The sequence below is a fragment of the Chelonoidis abingdonii genome, chromosome 15 (assembly GCF_003597395.2).
Source record: "Chelonoidis abingdonii isolate Lonesome George chromosome 15, CheloAbing_2.0, whole genome shotgun sequence".
NCBI classification, from domain to species: domain Eukaryota; kingdom Metazoa; phylum Chordata; order Testudines; family Testudinidae; genus Chelonoidis; species Chelonoidis abingdonii.
The window spans coordinates 23125054-23149578 of record NC_133783.1 but is presented as its reverse complement, the minus strand read 5'-3'; the positions used below and the strand labels follow the sequence as shown (position 1 = coordinate 23149578).

Sequence of the window (24525 nt, the reverse complement as noted above, 5' to 3'; positions counted from 1 at the left end):
CCCTGGAATGGAGGTGATGAGCCATGGTCTGTGACCAGAGGAATGGTGAATAGGAGAAGCCCAACATATAGGAACTGGATGGACCATTAGGACATAGGTGTTATATCTTATCACATTTGCATATGCACATTTCCTGGATTTACCAGGCACAGCTGTCAGCAGTGAAGATGCTAATGGTTAAAAAACCATAAAGGCCCAGCTGGAAATATTGAGCGTGCCCATCCACTCTGGAAGTCAGCCCTTAAAATGTTAGTAAATTATAGTAAACAAAAAATTCAACATCCTCAGATGCTGTGTGGGCTGGAAGGAATTCAAGACATGAGCTCACATTGTGAGAGGAGAGGGGTGGGGCAGTTCAGAGCCATGTGTGGTTTAAACACACGGAGGGCTTTAAAGGCACAGCTCTTCTATTGTTGTGATTTGAAGTGAAGGGATTTCAGGTGGCTGAGAGAGGTCAGGGGATGACATGATGAGCTGGAAAGAGCTGACTCACCTTCTCTCCGGGTTGCCCCTTTAGTCCCTGGGTCAATTACACCAGTCGCAGCCGCATGCAAAAGGGTGAAGGGGAGAGAGAAAGAGACACAAACACAGGAATCAGTGTTAATGGCACACTAAACCCAAACACAAAACACAACAAAAAACAGGTCACAGACACTGATGCATGCTCTGTTTAAGGTTCACACACAAGCACAATGACCTTTGCTTTTCCCCATTCCACTGCCATCAAGATCAGTTGTCCTGGCAATGTCTCAGAGGAAGGGCAGCTGAGAGAGGTGGCAGCTGAAATTGGGTTTTCAGCCAGCATGAGAAAATCAATTCTTGATTTTAACAAGTGGTGGTGGTGGTGGGGAAACTGAAGCTGTGTGTTAGTGATAAGCTTGCCATAGTTAGCAAGGCTGGCTCAGAGTTCAGAGACATCAGCTCACAAGTAAGTGAGGCAGCAGCAACAGACTTGACAAGGAACTTTGGCACAGCCGCCACCAGGGATGATAGTCCCCGCGTGGGATTAGCCATGGTGGTCAGAACAGTAGCTGACGATGGACTTGGCTGACAGTCAGTCCACACTGGCCAAGTGGCAGGAGTTCCTGGCCAGCCTTTCAGCATGTGAGACAGGAGGGTCATTGAGGAAAGGCAGAGGAGGATAAACGGATGAATGTGCTGGGAAGAAGGTATCTGACTGAATGGGAGGGTGGGGCATGGGAAATATTTTTAATTGACAGGCTTCATTACTGAAACAGTAGTAAAATATTGATTTTTTTTCTCTTCCTTCTCTTCTGCCTGGCTCAAAAAGGGGGAATTAGATATAATATATGGCCTGGCTGTGTGAAATCTGTGGGGTAAATGTGCAAAATACATTTAAGTCTTACATATTGAAATATGTTTAATATATTAAGTCACTCCAGGTAGGTTAATTACAATTAAAACAGGCCTGTTTTATGGTAGGATCTTATTCTACCACCCTTATTCACACTGAGGAGTAACTACTACATGTGGAGTCTCACTGATTTCAGTGGAACTACTTACAGAGGGAGGCTTCACTCAGTATAAGAACGGCAAAGCTGGGTCTTTAATGAACAGAGTGTGTAGGCTTTAAATGGGCTCATCTGGAAGTGTTGTGATCTATGTTACCCACCAAAAGTCTCAGGTTTGATTACTAGCTCATCTTTCACTGTCCCGGTGGTTGGCAGGGGCTGGTGTTTCTGCAGAGCCAGCTTCCTCTGCCTCTCAGAGGCCTCCTAGCAGGATCTCATGGCAGTTTTACTCAGTTCCCCTCTTCTAGCACAGACAAATAAGCAGAAAATGAGTGACACCATATAGATTTCTGTCTGTTTTCCATCTCTGTCTAGAGCAGTGATCCTCATAAACTGCGCTACCTTGCGTTATATCTTGTTGTGTCACATTACTGAAAGCAGCAGTTACTTCCAAAGTAATGCTGTCGTGGCAACACAACGTCAGATCAGAAGGGCATCATGAACATATGCTAGCATTGCTTGAATCACTCTCAGTCTGGTAATACAGTAATACTGAAGAGCTAACCCCCCTTAGGCATGCCAGGCTCCAGTACCAATGAGGCATTGGGAGCAGACCTTACTGGAGAAAGTTACCCAGAGGTATCACTAAGGAAGTCCTCAGCATAGTACATACAATATAATGGAGCCATAAAACCCTCCCATACTTTGGGGGCTTGGATTAATTGGGACACAAATCTGAATTACCCTGGCTCATGAGGTTTATAAAAACCAAGCCACCCAGGGTTATGACCACTCTACCTGTGGAATTCACCAACTCTTTTTCTATATTTTTTCCATCACTGTTGAAGGCAGTGAGTAGCTGATTATATCATTTACGTTTATAAATATGTTGAAGATGTAAAGAGTCGTTTAATGCCAAGAATTGTTAATTGCTAATAATATTTGTTGTATTTGTATGTAAAAAGAGAACTTCTCTTTGCTAATCAGCCTCCATAACAAACACTGTGGGCCAGTTCCTGGTGTAAATTCATATAGCTCCTTTGGCTTCAAGGGAATTGCACTTATTTACACCAGCTGAGGATCTGGCCCTGGATGTGTAATCTCTTATGGTATGACTACTTTAGCCAGTCTATATTACAGCTGCCTGTGAAATTGCAGCCATCAAACCCAGACACATCTCACTCATCCACACACAGCCTTCCCAAAAGATGTTTAAAATGTTTGGGGGGAAGATATCCAAACGGTAACTTAGGCGAGCTTAGCTGTGGCAAGCTGAACAGCTGGGAACTGGCAAGGAGTGAAGGTAGTTAGCAACACAGTTTCCTCTTTCTGTCTGAAATGTGGGGTGGTCATAGGGCAGGTGTCTCAGCCAGAGAAAAGCATAAGGATTCAGGACCTATGCACAATTCCGAGTGAACTTAGTGGAATGTCACCTCACCCCTGAGGCTGTTATGTTGTCCTCTTTGGAAAGACATCAACATGTATGGGGAGTAAAGAGAACAACTCCATGAAGAGGGAACACAGGGAACAGAAGGCAGAGCCACACGATGCAAAGGTGTTTGGGGTGCTGATGTGAAGCTGTATGACACGTGCTGCCCAACCCTTCTTCAAAGTGTCACTGTTATTTTAAATATGTACTGTATGCCTGGAGGGCCAAATTAGAGCCAATGTGCTGGGCAGACATTGTACATTCATAGGCTGAGAAAAGGCTACAAATGTTTATTTGATCTATATCATTTTTTTTCAACACACAGATCCGCAGGGGGAACTTGCCTCTCCTCTACCTTCAGAGGCACATAGACAAGTACATTGCAGGCAGCAAGAAACCATCGGCAGCCCACTGCTTGGCACCTCTAGAACACATGGTTCTGCAGGGAGCATTCTCAGAATGTAGCCAGGGCCTCCTTCTCAAGAGTCTCATTTAGATTTGGTTTCAGTATGGAAATGTCTCAGGTAAAAGTCCCCTATAGACTTACCAAGGATTCATGCCTCTGTTTTCGGAGTGGAGCCTGGTTACATCACAAATGATAGAACCTGCAGCCTAGAATTTCTAAACCTGGAAGCAGATCTGAGCAGCAGTTCATTCAGTTTTATTCCTGAGGGAAGCTGCTGCTTTTCCCCTTGTTGTACCCAAACCAGACCTGAAAATGGAGCCAGGAGCTGGGGGAATCATTTCCCTGAAATAATGAAAGTATCAAACCAAACGACCCACAGGCATCCCAGCTTTCGGAAAAACATGTGTCAGTCAGGTCAGGCAGATGCAAGAGGTTATAACTCACCGGTCTTCCAGGGATTCCCATGGCGCCTTTGTCTCCCTAACAATTAATGCAAAATCAGACGGCAGTTGGAAACTGACCATAAGCAAGACCACAAAATGACACAAATTAGATGTCACATAGGTGTGTATCTTTGATTATTAATTGACTGAGGGGTGTGTGTGTAGGTGCACATATGTTGACACATGATATATACATATATTTAAAGCATGTTCATATGTTTGTATGTATCTTTGAACGTATGTGTAAGCATGTGGGTATGGATGTGTATGTAAGTCATCAGTATAATTGCTATATAGGCACAAGGAACCAATACAGCAAAACCATTTAGAAAGGAAAAAAAGGCAAGAGTCTGTGATCCAACTATGAATCTAATAATAATTTCAACACTTTCTATAATCCAGCGGCTGGGGAACTGCTCCCTTCAGTACCTAATTATCACATTTTTCTCTTGCTTTCCAAGGAAATCTGAATGGTAGCTATTTATATACAGAGCTGTTATCACTTAAGATAGAAACTCTCAGAGACCATGAACTGGTCCGCATTTTCCAGGAGTCCAGAAAAGGGAAAGTTATACTAATGTGGATAACAAGATAACACAGGAAATGGCGTGTCTATCACAATGTATATTAATGGCTGTGTTCTGTGTCTCTTAACTGTAGAGAATGCTGCCCAGTGCATCTTTAGGGCGTGAAAATCATTAAGTGAGGTTGCATGAATGTTCCTGCCTAAGAATGTATGAGACGATACTTGAACTGAATGGCAAAGACACATGGACACAAAGCCATTGGCTTATTCTTAGCCATTTATATAGATTTTAGTTCTGAATCTTAATGAATATTTTTATTATTTAACTATAGAATTAAAAAAAACTTCTGTATTTTTGGTCACAACAAGTGAATGGCTATGCAGACTTAGAGAGCAGTATGCTGACGCTCAGAGGATACAGAACTATTTATGGTGCCCATTGTTTTGTGGATTTCACTGCATAATTTGCAAAAATGACATTGTAAAATCTCTCAGTATTGTTTCTGATCATCAATTTGGTTTTTTCCTAAGTTTCACTATGGAAAAAAAATCAATGTTTCTGTTGTACCTTCTCATATATTTTCACTATAATAGTGTTTTCTGAGAAGATTGGTTTCTGCAGCACCTGACAAGAACATAGACAATGTAGGAGGCTCAAGGATGAGGGGAAAACAACCCAAACTGTGTCACCTACATGAAATCGTTGAGCGTCTTCTGTCATTATTGCTTTAATTGTGGCAATGAGCCAGAACCTTAGTTCGGTGTCCATTAGTGATCAGTAGGAGTTAGGGATAGATACTGATTACACAGGTAACTGCTGAGGAAAATAATCTTTGATGTTGGTAAATGTTCAGAAATTCTTTTTTCCCCAGCAGTGTCTGTAATCAAATGAGAATATAAAACAATACTGATGGTCATTTTCCTATTGTGACCTGCCAATTTGCTCTGCTATCCAGTGATGGAACTGCAGAAAGCAGTGTAGAGAAAAAGCAAAATGGAGAAGACTGTCTTGAAATCTGGGGAGTGGACAGATTATTTCTCGCCATTCAAAGAATGCACTTTGCTGCCACTGTTGCTCAGTAACCTTTCTTTGCTCCCTGTCTGATATACATAATAATACTGTAGATTAATGTTCTAAATACACTTCAATATGCACAAGATTTAAATGTAATGGGGTAAAAAGTATTTAGAGGTTTAACAACTCCATAGTTATAGACAAGTACTATTCCATAATCAACGGGCATTTCTTTCACATACATGTTTTGATAAATCAAAAAGCCATACCTCTGCTGCAGCAGTTATACTTCAGGTGATTTACACAAGCAGTTTGATTAAATTTACATAGATGGTATGTGACTGCATAGTAAAAGGAGACAATATCTATTCTATTTCATCCCATTCTGGTTTTTATACTGTCCCCATCAACATGCTATTTGATCTATCTCTCTATCTATCTATCTCTGTGTCTAGGTGCTGTGCGTGGTTTATTCAGAAAACAATGGAATTTCTCCATAAGGGACAGGAAATTCATTGCCTTGCTCTTTGATTTCTTGGCTTCTGCTTGGGAGCTTGCTTCTGAGTTTTCTTGTTCTTTAATTTGGACATTGTTTTCCTCTACAGCTGAGCTTGGCAACTTGTTATGAAGAAGACAAGGGTCAAACTCTCATGAACTGTAGTGGAAGGGTGTTCCAGACTTTTGGATCTGTTGTTGAGAAACTCTTTCTGGCTGTGCTGTGACCACATAATGACTTATACTGTATAGGACAGAGCTGTGTCTGATATTAGTCTGCACAGTGATTGATACAGTACCTGATGTCAAATTGCCAAGTACCTCATCGTGAAATGATGTATGAGTGCACTGTGTCTGGTATTTGACTACACAGTACTTAGGGTCTTCTAAACAATACTAGCAGGGGGGAAATGGTCCCAGCAGTATAGCAAATAAATGCCAGATGTTTATGAGAAAGAGTTGCCTATGATGTGAAGCCAGGAAATACACTTTGTTGTAGATAATACTTATGTCCTGCACTGTATGCTAGCATTGTATTCATAGCCCCACTGCCTGCCTGCCGGCTGTATTTCTAAAGTGGCTATTGTTTTAGTATCCAAGTACAAAACAATAGTTATGAAGAAGGCTTGAGTGGTCTTAAAAGATGTTTTACTCTCTCCTTCACTTAGGCAATGGGTGGATTTTTGTTTTTGTGGAAGTCATTGCTGAGGAGACTTCATCCAAAGGTGGTGTATGTTGAGATCACAGTATGGTCAGGGTGTAGCTTGATCTGGTCTCCTCTGGCCAAGAGTTTCATACCTGGGTTCTGTTGCTGAGAATGTTCTGCTCCCTGAGACTGAAAGACTTATTCTGAGTCTCTCCAATACAGGGAGCCCAGCTGGCTTGGATAGTCTCTGACAGTAAGGCTACTCTGAAGTAATCTAACCCTGGATTGCAAGAGCCTTGTAAATTAGAGACAAACCATGAATTTGAGCCTTAGATGAAGGGGGAGCCAGCAGTTTCACACAGCACTTTGCATCAGCTTTTACTACTTGTGAGGTGGGACACTGTGCTGCAGCAATTGCAGCCTTCATGTGACAATTACATTCAGCCCGAGGTAGCATGAATAGAAAATCTAAGCTGAAGGCAAGGAAAACATAGACCATGGTGGTCAAAACCTTGTCTGAAAAGAGAGTGAACAGCCTCCTGACCCACCAAAAATGTAACAAAGGAATTCCTTTCTACTGTGGCAATCAGTATGTCCACAAGTCGTGATGAGTCCACCACAGCCCAAGGATCTGCACTGCTTTGATGATATGTGGTTTGCTGCCCTCAGATGATGGTGAGGTTAGAGTATTTTCTTCTTTCTGCTAATATTACTTCTGTGTCTCAATATTTGAGTTTGAGCCAACTACTTTTCATCCATCTATTGATTTCTCCCCTGGAGATGGCTCAGGCTGCTACAGTGGAGAAAATATATTGATCCTAGCATATAAAATCCTTATCATGATTTATCTCAGCAACAGACCATTGCTAATACTTCATTTTCTTTTGGATTAAAGTTAGTAATGGTTTTACAACTCCCTGAGAAGTTGGCAGGCAAAGGGGAGCTGGAGGCTAGATTTAATTTTAACCAGTGATTTAACTGATTTACTTTTAACCAGTGATAATGGGACTATTCACGAAAACAAGCTTACGGGGCAAAGAAACAAACTGTTGAGAACTTTAGATTTCAGACTGGCTTTTCTGTTTGAGGGGTGCTGAGAGGGGAGAGTGGAGTGGTGGCCATTGAGCAGAGGTTCCCTTCTGCTTGCACTGACAGGCAAAGAGGAGCTGGAGGCTGGACAACATCTCAAATCACTGTCTGTGCACCCTTGGAAATGAGAAGCACATCTGAACACAGTACCCAGATTGCCTGCCTTACACTCAAAGCGGTAGGTCACCATTCTGCCTGGCCCCTAGGGAGGAGGGAGGGCAAGAGGCCCCTGAGATCTCTTCCCTGCCCAGAACACCTGCAAAAGATGAAGCATGTACCCCTCGGTGTAACTCAGAAGCCAGTTTGACAATGTAACAAAGTTTCCCCTTCACTAGGAATACATTAAGAAACAGGTGGAGTGACTGGCCATAAACTGGCTCTACTGTGGCTGTGAGAAGGGATGGCTTGGTGTCCATTTGATGTCTGAATTTCACTTCTCCATGGCCTGATCTCTATATATCCCTCTCACCTTTACTTCCTGTATCAGCATGGATTAAATGGATGCTTCCTGCATTCCCCAAGCTCCCCCAGAGTTAAAATAAATAATCCAAATCACTGCAATATCCATCCTGGTATCTGCTCAAAATAGAACCTCCAGTCTTTCCTGGAAAGCCTGTAGAAGCTCAGATTCTTATCAGAGAGAGTACAATACAAATGTAGTTCTTAGATGGGGAAGGTGATTCACATTGGAAGAGTGATCTTAAAAGGCCACGTTTCCCAAACACAAAAGAATCCTATAAAAAATGTGTTTCTTGGAACATTGTTCTGCCGAGGTCCTGTTGTTCCTATCCTATTGGGATCCATATCTCATTTGCAACATTCTCTTCATCTAATTTAGTTCCACCACTGGAGACCACTACCACCTCCCAATTTACACAGCCTTGAGGCCTGTCTTTCAAACTACTGTCAGAGAGAGAAAGAGAGTGAACAAAATGGAAATAACATGACAGAAAAAAGCTATTTACCGGAAGCCCTGGTCTTCCTGTAGGGCCCTGAAATAAAACAGAAAAGGCAACATTGGCACAAAAACTGGGGTAGGAGGTAGGGAAAGCGCTGATTAAAAAGAAGAAATCCAGTATAAACAGTGAGAAAACAGAACTGTTAAGTCATCAGAACAGCTCTCATGCTAACCCGAGCTAATTGTTCCATTTTCCCAACCCATCTTTAAAGCTTTATTTCTATTTGGTATGTGTCTTTCACAGAGATTCCCAAACTGGTGTCTGGGGGTAACTGGTAGCCCATGGAGAGCTAGGTAGTCACATGCTTCTGAGTCTTCTCCTTGTTTCCATCTGATGAATATTAATTATTCATGTACAGAATTTCTGGAGTTGCCATAGAGATATTGTATAATTATGACTGGGAGGGAAGGTATCTAAGATGTGGTACACACTACAAAAAAGTTTAAGAACCTCCAGACTAACACATACTACTTTCTTTCTTGCTTGCTTTCTTGCTTTCTTACCAATGACACATCTACAGGTTGCTGGCTTTCAAATTACCCTATCTACATCAAAATTGGTAGAGAAATGACAGAATCTGCCACTGGTAATTCAAAGAGTCTAGGTCTATTCTAATTCAACGTGTAATTTGAAGTCCCTTCAGTTGCTCTGACAGTATATGCCCAAGAACGAGTATAACTAGGGAGTGTTTTAATCTTTTCTGTTTCTCACTTTTTGGAATTCAGCCTTGCCAATCCTATCCACCACTGTCATGTATCAGAAACAGTCCTGCAAAAACATAGCTCCTCAGTTTGGCCCTAAATGGTACAAGAGAAGAGCTGCTCCCATTTTGTTCAGCTCAGAAGTCTGAAACTTCACATTTACATGCGGTGAAATGTATAATAAACTGAGATTTTTGGCGTGTCAGCATTTCTGAGTTGCTGGCTGGACTGACACATGTGAAACCAGCAGCGTGGGAATCTGTTCCACACATCATAAACTAGTTCCCATTCATTTCAATCAGAAAAAAAACACTGGTGAAAACCTTCAGCATGTAAATACCAAGAACTTTGCTTAAATATTCAACAGTGAAGTTATGCTTGCGATTTTTGAACTGCTATCACTTGCAGTCCCTTAAAATCTCCTGGCATTCTTAGTGAGAACAGGGCGTGGTTAGCCTGAGAGCCCAGGAAATATTCCACTTTGGTTAATTAAATTCAGTCCACCTAATTTCATCTTGTTATTTCAATTGGCTACGGTATTCTCACTTCCTGTCCTAAACAGTTGTTTATACAGACAGATTCAGGGGTCAGAAAAAGCTGGTATACAGTAGCACATTGTGTCATCACTTCTCTGGTGGTCCCATATATTTTTGCAGGATTTAAGCTTTCATTAGAATATTAAGTTTTTAGCCCTTACTGTTGCAAAGAAAACCTGTGAACTGATGCAGTGCTGTCTTCCTCTGCCTAGAGAGACTGCTTGAAAGTTTTGCATTTGAGGGTTTGCAGGATCAGTATCTCCAAGGGAATAAAAATCTGTTCTCTAGCAACTAGTTCGCCTTAAAACATCCTCTGTAAATTGTTTTATAAGCCTTGTTGCTTAAGTCATAACAGAAAATGCAATTTTTACACTTACAGACAAAAGATGACTACTGGATGTCTAACTTTCCAAGTCCCATTGCAGAGATCTAGTATGATTATTATATTATACATTAATATAAAACAAGTTCCTTTATAAGGTCCAAAATGCAATAGTTACTGTATTCCTTTGTATCAGTTAATGTTTGTGGGGATATTCCTTCAGTCCTTTCAAGGCTTTTTCTGATTCATACCCTTCAAGGTCTTTTAGCAGCAATAATGAGTAACTAGAAACATTCTGGCAGTAGTTGGGACATTTTTCTGAAGTCTAAGTTGTTTGAGTTGAGTTTTTTCATTTGGCTAATATTTGAAAAGGAAGCTGTCTATACAATTTTTCTTCAAAACTGATAATTGCACATCTAGGCCCAAACATTCAGCAACGCTGGCTGAGTGGCAGAGAACAAGTTGCACAGGTAGGCATGGCAACATATATTTGACCCAGTTTTTAAAAATATGTTGAATTCAGTGTATGGCATCCTATGTATGCAAACTGCACACTGTTATCCTCCTTTTTGTATGTGAAAATAGTTGGGAGTATTTCTAGCCCTTTATATTCACTGTTTCTACCCTGTGAGCTTTCTCAATCCCAGGCTGTGAGATTTCAGAATTGTGCAGAGCTATATGGGTGTGTCTGTGAAATCCCACTAAGGATCTAGGTACTATGACTGAATACAAAGGATATTTGGTGTTTGGGAGATTTTAAAGGCAAACTTGGGTATAACATGGCATATGGGAGAAAATTGTTACTGCTAATTTCCCCTCAAGCCCCCTTCACCTCATTACCATCAGGTGCACACTTTGCAAACGCACTGGAACTTTGGTACTTACAGGAGGTCCTGAAAGAAAGAAGAAGGAAAATAAACAGGTATTAGTGCTGTTATATAATAAATCCTGAAGACAAAGTTTAGATGACCACTCTTTACATTGCACTCACTCTCGTTCTCTCTGTGGACTAGATTCTGATCTCACTTATTCTTGTTCTACACCCAGGTAACTCCATTGCTGTCAGTGAATTCATCTTGATTTACACCACTGAAAACAAGATTGGAATCAGACCCCAAATTTCCCTCCTTCTCTCTGTCTTCTGCCTATCTCTCACTCATTTTCATTTCAGGTTAATTGAAATCACTTTGTTGCCAAGAGCAATGAATTACAAATTTGTGAAATTTGATTTTTAAAACCTTTGAGGGTAAATATGATGAAATAAAACCAGGATGCTGCATCATTTACAGATAGGTTTAAAGACAGCTGAGTGTAGTGTGTCTGGTCAGAGCCTCTTCTGGTCAGTCAGTATCTCCTTTTACCATAATTAAATAAGTAATCCTTATATTTATTTTTGCTGATCATTTTCATCCAGGCTGTGGGTAAAATCCAGAAGTGATATGTTAGGTGGTGTGAGAGGGGCCTTACTTACACTAATTTATGCTCAGTTAAATGCCCTGGAACCTCCTCACACTCTGCCAACATGTGAGGGAGGCTAAATTTGTTTAGCTTCCACAAGAAAGAATTGTAAGAAGATATAAGAAAAGGTAAGCCAAAGTAGCTGCCTTTCTGCTTGGACGTATGCCTTCTGGGTCTTCATCATTTAGAATCCCTTGCACATCAATAGAAGGTTTAAGAGAGCCTGAGTGTTAGGGGTGTAATATATACCACCTTAGCCATCACTGTCTTCTGTTGTCAGTCTCTTCTAATTTCTTTTAAAGGAGGAATTTCTGATTTAATGCTCTCGTCTCCTCCAGACAGTCAAGTTTAAAATCGAAAGGTAAAGTAGAAGGACTCTACAGAAATGTCCTTCTCATGGTCCATTAGATATATATGGGTGACCTTACATAGAGATGATCTCACTCGGGGAGAGAAGACAGAGAAAGGCCTGTGGTTTATTACAAATGTGCTCTAAACTAAAGCCTGTCAGACTTTCTCAGATCACATCCCTAAATTCCAGGTGCATATTTGTTGTGGGCTGAATTCTGCCTTTCATTAATACACTAAGCTCCCATTGATGTCCTCAGGTGTTGCACTCATAACCTACGGCAGAATTTGTCCCTATAAGTTCATGCTATGGCTTGAATGCTGTCTCAGTCCTATATTGCAAAGAGGCTTGGGTATTATTTAGAAGCATGCTTGCCAAAATCATGCTGTAGATTAACCCTCAAGCTTGTCCATACCATGTGGGTTTTTTTTTTTTATCATGGCTGCAGCACAGTTGGCAGCTGCAAAGTATTGATGCTAATCATGACAAGCCTGTGCCAGCTATTAGCTATTGAGCTGATCCTGCAGCCCTCACTCATGTTGCTTGTCCTTACTCATGCAATTTACTCCATTGGGATGCCTCACCTAAGTAAGGTTTACAGCATCTGCACCCTTTTTCAGTCACAGGCACAAACCATCACGTGGACAGAACTTAAATCCATTTATTCACTGCCAAGTACACCCCCTTTTAACGAGTTTTGTGCCTTTCTGGGCAATAGCCTGACCTTCTGGAACATGTTGCATTTGAGAAAATAATAATAACATCCAACCACCCAGCAAATGCCACCAAATAGCAACTGTCCTCAGTCTAGAAATTGCACCTAATTTATGCTCCCCATTTCTGTTAAAAGCTTTAACCAATTTGTTCTTTTTCAACACAAAAAATCAACAGAAAAATCCAGTCTCTCTCTCTCTCTCAAGTTTCCTTCTCAGGTCAGCCACTGGTATTTTGGAGATGTTTGTGGCCTAGTGGAATTTTTGTCTATTTTTGTGAGGAAAATGGAGACAGATATCCACTGTGATGTCATCACTTGTTACCTTGACCATTTGTATGATATCACAGAATATTTTAGGCTGCCATTCAGCAACCTCATCTGCATCTCTTACTGAAATCATGGGCTGCTTGACACCGTGGAAGCTGATGTGATCAGATTGCAGTGAAGCATGCCAGACCTCTGTCAGCAGCAGCAGCAGCAGCAGCATGGTCTGCTGGTGCACTACATTTCACAACATACACTCTGCCCAAGTCCCTTGTCCCCTTCCTTCCCCTCCCCCCACTGCTCCATCCCACCTTTCTTTTATTACAGCAGAGTGGGCCATGTCGATCTGCTTGTCTGAGAAATATCTCTTCACTCATTCTTTCACATAATAGGGAATGCCCATTCAGAAACTGGCATGTTGAATATATGTTTAAGCCGATGTGACACCATACATATGCAGCCAGCTTACATTGGCCGATCCTTTATTCTAACCTAGCTGTATTCAGCACAGGACTGGAGTAAGGGATCAAAAGTGGTTTAAAACCATTTTTATTTCCCTCTGATTCCATCTGGCAGGGACTATTTCACAAGTTACAGTAGGTTCAGACTCTTCTGATACCTGTCTGCCTGCAGACAGCTGGAGCATAAGGATGCTGCAGCCACACCCTCTTTCCCTTGGACACACCCCAATGTCAGGGGAATTCTCACAGAAGAGATCCTCTAGCTTTACAGCTGCTTTGTGTCACCAGAGTGGACAAAATCAGGTGGAGCAGAGGACAGCTGAAGCCCATGCTAGTTCCTGGTGTAAGTTAAAGCAGCCTCAGGGCTGCTCTTACACATAGCTGTCTGTGGCCTTGAGGGGTCATTCTGGCAGCGGGGATTGCTCGGGCATAGAGATGCCCCGGCCTTGCCCACTTCCCCTTGGCCAGGCCCCCTACATTGGAAAGGGAGAGTGGAGTAGGAGATAGTACACTGGCTGTATGCCACCCCTGGATTCACTTATCCTAGGGTATCTACATTAACCAGTTAAGCCTGCATTATGGTTGCTTTATGACACCAAATGCAGTGCAAAACAGCCATAATGAGGCTGAGGACTGGGCCCGGTGTATTTAGTCAGCAGTTCTAAGCTGTCTCCCATGCCTCGTTTGTTGCTGAAAGCCCAAACTCCCCACACTTAACTTCCAAATTTTCCAGCTTCTCTCACAGTTATGTGTTGTCAGTACAAACAAGTATAGCATATCAAAAATACACTGAACAGAATTTCAAGATAAACACCACCAGATGATACTGTGCTGACTAACCCTCCACTTTTTAACTGGAATGAAGCTGCCGCAGAAGTCAAGGGGCCTTTCTTGAGCACAGTACACAAGTTCTTGAATAGTGGGGCCAAAACTATGCTCAGGCCTAAACCAGTCACTGTCCCATTGAGTGGTGGCAATTGAGTGGGTCCAGGTCACCTTTAGATCACCCCAGGTCCATATTAACAGGGGCAAAACTACGGCAGAGTCCCTCTGGCTGTATATAGAGAACTGCAAAATATCTGGCTTGCCATGCTTGCATTTCCCAACCTGACAAGCCAACTGCCCGCTGCTCTCTGACGTGGGCAATCATTTGTTGATGGTTGGTTGGTTAAGGAGGAGACACTTGTTTATTATTTATGTGAATTGGCTTCTGAGATGCCACTGTCATTCACCTGGTGCTTCAACAGCCTTTGCTGATAAACCTTGTGCTGAGTGATTGCCCCTAGCACCAATTCTCACTCCCTCCACATTCAGCACCATCTGACAAACAAGTTCAAGTGTCTGTTTCAAAAGGAAATGTTGTGCTATGGTTGGTATGAACAAATATTTAACTTTTACACAGAAAGTTGTGTTGTACGTTACCTACACATCTGAGCAGAGATGGCAGATTGTGCACAATAGTCCAGAGGTACACGCTGGAAACAGCAAAAGAGAGGAAAACCTCTGACTAGAGGTGAGGAAGCAATTTCCTTCCCCTCTGTGGTTGAGATTTCAGGAGACAACCCTTTCATAATATAGCAAAATTGGGAATCCTGTGGAGTTCTCTACCTAACAACGGACACTTGTGGGATACGGAGCAGAAGGATACATAGTGGAGACAGACTCCCCTTTGGTTTTGGACAGAGAGAGGACTGTGGGTGAAAACAGCCCACCTAATCAGAGATAGATGCAGCACTCTCCAAGTCAGTGAAAGAGGAGAACTGTGGGGGTTGGACGTGAGGAATGTTCTACCTAATTAGGTGGGTGACCTTAAAAGGTATAATCATAACTTTGGCAGCATATGGAGACGATGTAAAAAACATCCATTCTCTGTTTTCTCTGCTGCACCCACATCCTTCCACATACCCCTGTTTTTCAGAAATGCTCCTGGCATGAGTGTGCTCAACCAAAATAACTTTCAAACTGCCCTTTAACCTCCTTCCCAAAGAACAGCAGCTGAGAGTGTCAGAGCAGACAGAGCTGACGCTTACAACAACCAGAAAAAGAAAGCTGTGGGTAAAGAAAGAGCTAGGCTATAGTAGCTCCTGCATTGCAATAGCTACAGTGTTTGTCTCTTTATTCCCAAATTATTCTGCTCACAGATATTAGATTTCCACCCTGCCAAGTGCTACTGCTGCTGCTGGAAGCCAAAGAGTGGGAAATCTAGCCTTTCGTATTGAAACCAAACATTGAACTTAAATAACAATTGGAAACACGAAAGAAACAGACAATGGGCCCAATCCTGCAAACTAAGATATAAGTAATTCTACATAAGTGCCCAGCCCCATTAAATTCCTCATGTGAGTAAAGTTACTCAAGTGAATTTTGAGAATTAGGACTTATATTTGTAACCACCCTCATGCCCAATAAACCCCTTAGGATTTAAAACAGTCCAGTAGACATAAGGGAGGTAAAATCCTCCTGACTTGTATAATGATTTATTACAAGCACCAGAGACCTTCCTGTTGGAGGAACACAATGGCAAGGAAAGGGTAATGAACAAATTACAGTTATCAGATATATTGGATACCTTTTTCTTTTACTATATGCTAATTTCCATATTTTATTTCTGTCTCTGTTCCCCTGGGAGCTAATCTATCCTCCAGGAAGATGTTTCCTTAATACCTTTGGTTTCTTTTCTTTTGAAAAGCCTTTGTAAGCTGCCAATATGCAGAACTGAAGAGTTCATGTACATAAAACTTTGACTAAATACCAGTAAATATCTGGGGCTTAAACTGACAAGTTTCTTTCACCAGGTTCCCAAATTTTCCTGAAAAATTCTGTGGATATTGTTTGTGAAAAGGAACATTTGGATTCATTTTTTGTGGTTTCCTCTCAGTAGGGAAAGTGGAATACACAATACAGCTGTCAATGTTTTCTGTGTTTTCCATATTTTCTAGACATTCTTTTAAAAGAAAAGTGCTCGGAAACTGAGCTAACTGATAAGATGGAGTAGCTGACAGCAGGCTCACCCGTTAGCATTGGATGTGGCTGTGTAGATACCTGTGGAGTACTTGTTCATCTTCAAAAAATGGTCTTGTCTAAACTCCAGTAAATAGAACTGGTGACCTTAGATTATCTCAGTTTTTTCACACTAGATGTCTCACACCCAGCATGACTACCTCATGGGAGAAATTAAGATTGTTAAAAAAATTATTTGACTCTTGAACTTTGATGATCTATGATAGCTATGTCAAATTTAATTCCCCTCCCCTGTGATCATCAGACCATGGTGAATGAATGAATGCATCAATTTTCAGGATTGTAGCTCAAAGGGGCACTTCGGCTCTAAAATCCAATAAAAGAGACTGATGACCTTATGGTGACCTTTGATCAAGGTTCAGATTTGGGATTTCTCCCCTTGTATTCAAGTGCCCCTAATGAACAAGTATGTCAAGACTCTAGCTCGATGGGAACATGGAAATTAAGTCAGTCAGTCAGTCAATCACTCCATTATAAGCATCTGTATTATATTATATATCAGAACTGGAGATGAGTCAAAACCAGAAACTTCATTCGGAATCCCTTTGCATTTTTGTGGGGCTGGTCCAATTTACATTCATGAATCCCAGGTGAGCTCTGAGAGTTTGGCAGCTGGTCTTATCCAAAACTGGAAGGAAAACTGGTTCTGGTTTGGATGATGCTGAAATCTTGAGAAAAAAAACATTTTTGTGAGATTTGGTTTCCAAATAGCAGAAATCTCACAAGATCAGTTATTCTCTTTAGTTTTCCAGTATCTAGAGCCAAAATCTCATAAAACCAACTTGCAAAATTTTGGCACCATCCATTTGAACCTGCAACCTCACCTTAAATCTAATGTGGATCCAGATCCAGAGGCCATCTCACCTCTACACAGTACAATCTTTCTATCATAGAGAAGCCAGATTGTATTAGGAGATGTTATACAATAAGCCCAGTAAAAACAATGGAACATTCACCTACAATTAACCAATGAATCTCCAAACTATACAATGTTTTAAAACCATGGACAAATTTACAAACATCAGTCCAGATAACTAAACCTTATACTGGAATACCAGACTCCCCTTCTTTCTGAGTAAGATGAGATCACCTGACCTTGTTTGCACTGTATTAAGTTAATAGCTCAGCCAATGGGATAGACACATTTAGTATTTCTCCCTATTAGTACATCACACTTCAACAAACCATGGAATAATCTCTTATTGTATGTGCTTATTTATGTAATGTTGCAACTGTAACAACAAAAACATAAAAAAATAATGATTAAATATCCCTGCACTTCCAGACCAATTGAGACTTGACATTGGGATGTCATGGAATGATCTCGCAGTTCCACTGAAAGAAAATGTAAGCCTTTGTCTGCTCCAAGAGATAAACTCAGCAATGCTGTTATATCCTGAACAACACAGTAAATCCAGTGATGCCTGCGGCTCTTTGCTGTTTAGTATGTGCACCACAAACAGATCAAAGGCAGGAGACATAGCTGAGGTTCGTCCTCTTTATACTCCCTCTATAAAATTAATAGTCACAGAGAGGGAGCAGCATCGTCATATATAAATAAACTCAAACTAGTGAGGTAAGCATTCCTGTAAGAACACACTAAGCCTGCAATAACTTTACATGTAGAGGCCTTCTGGGGCTGGGCTTTGAATGCAGAACCTCTTAGTATCAGCAAAAAGAAAGCTAGAGTCCTCAGATGCAGCAGACTTTTGTAATACTATGTTCTTCCACCACTGGAGAAAGAGGGGATAATAGTGCCTATGGGAGCCATGTAACCCAGGATTATCTATTGTGATTCACTATGGAGCTTTCCTATAGCAAAACAATAATTCAGCAGAGAGTAGAGAGGCAGCTACTGAAGATGTACGAAAATGAGACATTTCCAGTCCTTTTATTTAAATGCTTGCAGCACATGGGGAGAATGAAAAGCAAATGGACACGACATGCTAGGTCATCTAATGTCACTGACCCTCCCAGGAGTATCATCCCTCTTTTCTGAACAGGGACGCATCTCCACTTCTCCTCTGATTCCTTAACATTCCAATTCTCAGGCTTTCTGACACATGGTAACCTCTGTAGACTTCTCTCTATCACTAATCTCCCATATGAAAAAGCAGCAACAGTTGTATGAGCTGCTCAAATAATGTCTGCAGCCGCACCTCTCGTGTCATTCTATAATGTAGTCCCACAAAAGCACTCAGAGCTCAAGTTGAGATGATGCAAGCTGCTGCTGCTGCAATTGATACTAAGGTTCAGAACTTTGTGCACATAAATCTTCTTTTTCCATGTCTATTTACCTCCCTTCCCCACTAAGCCCTCACTCACCCTGGTCCATAGCCATTTATCATTTCAAGTTGCATAGTCATGGATATATTATGTTTCTTGGTAGTATCTTTCTTACTGGTGCCAAGTTATAGGTTGAGAATTATGTTAATAAGAAATTGTCAGTCAGTTAGGAAAAATGTACACTAAGAACAAACAAAGAAGCCTGGGGTCTCTAAGCCACATGAAAACTATACTGGTTACATAGGCCACTTTCAGATAAACACCTGGGGCCTGATCTAGCAGGGACTTGGAAAGGAATGCACTGAGCAGCAGCAGATGACAGCAAGCAGGTTGAGTTGCTGATATGGTTCAATACCTCACAACCTGTTGATCCACACTGTGTGTTCAGGGTTTACTCCTGGGACTGAGCAGGAGTAGTGAAATATCCCCAAAATGTCTGCCACTTACCTCAGTAGTGCTCAGTGGGTTGTGCTTAGGAATGCATCACTTGGCCAGGCTGCCTATCCGTGGCCACATCCCTTTATGGCCTCTGTCATGTGTGCAGAGTTTAGAGAGTGGGGCTGGGCATTCTGAAGAAGGCTCTCTGCTCTGTGGAAATCTTGCTGTGGAAGAGTGCTGCTGCAAGAGTGTGCTAATCACAAGCCCTGAACTAACTGTAACCCACCACTCTGATCTATGTAGATTGTTGGATCAAGAAGATTCTCTTCTTAATACTCGTTGTTATGCTGAAAACTTGGGGTAGAGGCTGGCTCAATGGTCTGGCCATAGTGAAACATGCTACCATCTCCAGTGCTGCCATTCTCTGCTAGGTTCTAGAAATACTGTGGAGCCATCACCCTCATGCCTCCACATTGCCACCAGCCCAGTCCTTGACTAGAAGGCTGTCACAAAGATATCTGGCTCTGAGGGTGGGGAAGGAGGAGGAGGGTCACACACAGTCAGTGTGCTGACATGGACAAAAGTTTGGAAGCTTTGTTTTCTCCTCCATTAATGTTTTTGAACTGGATGCCATGGGGACAATTTCTATCCTGCCATTCTTTTCTCTAGATGTGAAGAAGCAAGTTGCACTATTTATGATGCATAAGACTTACCCAAATCAGTTGAAAGCATAAGGGAAAGAGTCTGCGGAAACCATTTTGTGTTGGGAGGAACTGTTGACAATAATATATATTAACAGAAAAACCAGTGTGCCTCACGGCATTTTCTGAGGAGGAGAGCATGACCTATAGGTTCAAAGTAAGAATTGCCACTTTTAACAGTTTGTCGAGCAGAACAAACACCATGCGCCACTTTGCCACATCACAAAAGCCCAATACTAATGCAATGCGGCATTACCACAATGTGATGTTTAGGAATGTTACAATGAGAAATCAGGGCAATCCTGTAATACTTGTCCTGGGCAGTAAATCTACAGTATGTTCTCACAGGTATTTTAAGTTTCTGCAGTCCTGGTGAAACTGAGGCACTAGCTCAGAAGGAAAGATTCTATTTACTCCTTGATGGACCATGTCTTACTAGGCCCAGATTCCTGAGGAGCAAAGCCAACAGCAAACTGCTCAAAACTCTCTTAGAACTGAAACCCTCAAACCAGTGTAGGTACAAATGAAGCCAATCATTTTTTCCATCTCATATTTTCACAGTAGGCTATTTGTGTGAGCCAGAGAAGGTGCTTCAGAAGACAAATTAAATCCAGTACTTATAAAGAAATAGCAAAGGAGGAAGAAATCCATGACTAGCAGGGGAGTGGGAGGTGAAGATGAGAGATCACTCAAACAGACGATCGCACATTCATAACAATTAAACCCAGCTAGAATGAAGTGCAAAGAGCTCCCCGACGAGGATCACCAAGCTTGTGTGCCTCTGTCTCTTCATAGCAGGGGCCCTGTAGTTATTACCTCTCTGAGTTCCTTTCTTTTGAGCTGAATCCCCTTGTTTGCTTGTATTGATTTTCACTTTAAGAGGATGTTTTGCTTGTACTGTGTTGGAATGTCACTTTATTATGGTGTATGAGCCCTGAGTGGCTTGGTGTGTGATGGTGAGGGGCACTTCCCTGTTGCCAGCAGCCCTCCATGCTGCTCCAGGCAGTGACAGGACTGCTTTGGAAGCATCTCTTCTATGCAGCACTTTTGCTGCAAGGTGCTGTAGAAATGTAAGTTATTGCCATTGCTGTTATCCAGTGGCAGTGCTTGCAGTGTGGGGAATAGGAGGTGATTAGAACAAACATTTCAGGGGCGGATCAGGGGAACGATGCAGCAATTCCCAACAAAGATGAGTCTGCAAATTGCTTTTTTAAATAATGAGCTTTGAAAAGACAGAGTCATTATGGGTAGCCTATGGTCTTCTAAGGCACATGTGACATGTCAATTACCTCACCTGCCTCTACCCTTCCCAACAGCCCTAATTCTTACACAGGTAGAAGCTGCCCTCAGAGGAACTTTCTCTCTCTCTCTATTTGTATACGTGGTGGTGACATCTATGTGATGAACTGCAGGAACATGCTATAAATGTTCAGATTTTGTACAGCACAATGCAATGTATGGTGCTATATGATGATAATTTAAAAATATTGAATTCTTCATAAACCTTTGACTGCTTCCCCTGCTCTGTGCTCACTAATCTATCTCCACTGGGACCACTCCTAACATTTCAAATTTCTCAGCATCTTCAAATGTCTTTTTATAAATGAAACAGACAAACGGCTCTGTATTCTCTTCTCCCCCCAAAAAGGTAAAGTGCCCCCCACAAAATTACAGCATCAGGACACGAAGTATTCAACCCCGTCCCAGTGAATGCTCAAAGGTCCAATATGTTATGATGCATCAGGACTACAAACAAAAGCTTTGTATCATTGGGAAGAGGAAACCTTAATTTTATAAAAGGATATACCAGTACCACACTTCTTTCTAGCCTGGAAGGCCCCAAATCCCAAGATTTGGATTTGGATTCCAATGGTTTGAAATATTCTACTGGTACCAAAAATACTCCCTGTCTTTAGAAATGGAAAGTTTGCCAGAACTATGTTTAAATAGTCTTTTAAACCAGTGGAACTTTTTAAGGGTCCCCACTGATGTATAGAGAAGAGGCAATTTTTAAAAGTGTCTAAAATGTTATCCTGTATAGTTTTTCTCTCCCACTGAGGTCTGGATAGCTGGACTAAGGCAGACTAGCCTTAGTTAACATAAAAAAGAGGGGGAGGTGCATACATGTTTTTAAAACTTTCTCAAATGTTTTTGTACTACGGTTTTTCCGGAATTGATGTGGCATACCCAGAATACATGACTGTGATGGGTAGCATAAAGTCTTTCTAGTCACACCTTTGGATTAACCCTCATGAGCTCTTCAAAAAGATGAGAGCACTAAATGTGTAATGGCATCCCTGTGAGGAAACCCAGTCATTTCACAGACCCAGAAGGCAGCCTTAGCAAGTTAGAGACATACAATTACTTCCTGACATTCAGGTCTATGTTAATTGATAACAAGATAGCGGTGTCAAGGCAATTAGTTATGAAATGCTGATTAAAAAGTCAGCAGCTCAAAGCTGACCTTGCTCAGTATGGCAAGTGGCTGCTTGTGTGCTGCTTTGCAGCAGTTTAGATTAGAGCTGGGCTCAATCTGCAGAATTCAGATCCGAATCTGGATTTCAAACACTCCAGAATTTGAGGTTGTTTTGGATCCAGGTGGATTTGGCCTATGTTAAAGATAGTGGTCATTTGCAGAATCCAGTTTGGAATGTAGGTCCAAATTTAGATCAGCTCTTTGCAGGTGCTCCAACTGGTGGACTTGTTTTGGTCCACTCCTTGTTTCAGGTGGTCCCTTGAATAGGCGTCACTGTTATTACAACACTGAGTGCTCCTATGTTCATTTCAGAGCTGGTTCATTCATGCAGTCTCACCATATTGCAATTTCCACTGCTACTTATATAACTGAATCATAACACAAAGCAGTCATCTGCCTACATAGTCAAACTCCCCCCACCTTCAGCAGGGGACAAACTCTGAGCAGAGACTCAGGGGTTCCATCTAATATAGGAGAATGTGTATTTGTGGTGGAGTGGGAGGAGGTCATCAAATAAATCAGTATTGTGTTGTTCTCTTTCTGATCATGAAAGATGCAGCCTTCTCTCGAGATACACATACTCATTTACACTTCCATTCCCTTTCTGACATGGCTGAACCATCTGTGTTACTGAATAAGAGACACTTAGAACTGAGTTATGTTTGTTTTTACACAATGGCGATCAGCCAAACCCTGAGCATGTGGGCAAGACTCACCAGCCAGACCCCCAGGAAAGAATTCTCTGTAGTAACTCAGATCCCACCCCATCTAAGATCCCATCACACACCACTGGGCATATTTATTGCTAGAAGACAAAGACAAATTAATTGCCAAAATTAGGCTATCCCATTATACCATCCCCTCCATAAACTTATCAGCTTAGTCTTGAAGCCAGATATGTCTTTTGCCCCCACTACTTCCCTTGGAAGACTGTTCCAGAACTTCACTCCTCTGATGGTTAGAAACCTTTGTCTAATTTCAAGTCTAAACTTCCTGATAGCCAGTTTATATCCATTTGTTCTTGTATCCACATTGGTACTGAGCTTAAATAATTCCTCTCCTTTCCTGGTATTTATCCCTCTGATGTATTTATAAGGAGCAATCCTATCTCCCCTCAGCCTTCTTTTAGTTAGGCTAAACAAGCCAAGCTCTTTGAGTCTCCTTTCATAAGACAGGTTTTCCATTCCTTCCTCAGATCTTCCTAGTAGCCCTTCTCTGAACCTGTTCCAGTTTGAATTCATCCTTTTTAAACATGGGAAACCAGAACTGCACACACTATTCCAGATGAGGTCTCACCAGTGCCTTGTATAACAGTACTAACACCTCCTTATTTCTACTGGAAATACCTTGCCTGATGTATCCCAAGACCACATTAGCTTTTTTCACAGCCATCACACTGGCGGCTCATAGTCATCCTGTGATCAACCAATATTCTGCTGGAAGGTTCTCTGCACCTTGAAATCTTTAAACCATGATTTGAGGACTTCACTGGCTCAGACACAGGTTTAATACAGGAGTGGGTGGGTAAGATTCTGTGGCCTCATTGTGCAGGAGGTCAGACTAGATGATCATAATGGTCCCTTCTGACCTTAAAGTCTATGATTCTATGAAAAACTATAGTCCTGCTTCATGCACCATAACTGTTCCATGTGTTTAAAGAAAGGCCCAAAACATATACCTTGTTAGGTATTAACTGAATGGCTGGCACAGCACGAGGTCTAGCACCAGAATGTCATCACACCTTGCACTTGGCTTGTAGACCATTGACTTAAATCTCCGTTGACATTTTCTGGCATATAAAGCTCTTCTCTACCTTGCTACCATCTCTGTCTAAATCCCTGCCTTTTCCTGAGTTTAGTCAGGTGCATTCAACTTATGGGCATTTGAAATAACAAACTAAAATCCAGACTCAAGCTGGCAGGAGAAAGCAGTGCTTTAAGTTTGGATCAGACAGGGGCTAAATGTACTGGTGACAGGCTTGTTCCTGCCTAGACTGGTAGATGATTCACTCCAAAAAAGATTTAAGGTGCAGGGATAAATGGCTTGTTTTTATAAATGCATAGAATCACAACCTGAACATAATGTCTTATCAAAGTTCTTACAGGATATCCAACATGGGAACTAGGAATGATTAATAATAAGAGTCAGAGACTTAGAATTCATACTCATTAAGGTTCAAAGGAGTTAGACACTCAATCATATTGAATTTCAGAGGGAGTTGGGCACCTAACTCCCACAAACCTCAAAATCTCAGCCTAAATCTCTTTGTCTCCCCATGCTGTCCCTAACATAAAAAACAAGTTGCTGTTCAAACAAGACACCTGTCCAAGGAACAGATCCTGTGAAGAGTGTTGGGTAGTATCTATTAAGCTTCATA

General features: G+C 41.7%; 1 protein-coding gene across 1 annotated transcript in view; it reads right to left on the bottom strand.

Annotated features, from left to right (window-relative positions):
- Nucleotides 1–24525, bottom strand: part of COL13A1 (collagen type XIII alpha 1 chain) — a 160196-nt gene that overhangs the window by 99528 nt on the left and 36143 nt on the right. The window contains exons 3-6 of the mRNA XM_075072611.1: nucleotides 10880–10932; nucleotides 8487–8513; nucleotides 3752–3787; nucleotides 494–520 (exon numbers count right to left, since the gene is read on the bottom strand). Coding sequence (XP_074928712.1) covers nucleotides 494–520; nucleotides 3752–3787; nucleotides 8487–8513; nucleotides 10880–10932 — 143 coding nt within the window. The remainder of the gene's footprint in view (nucleotides 1–493; nucleotides 521–3751; nucleotides 3788–8486; nucleotides 8514–10879; nucleotides 10933–24525) is intronic.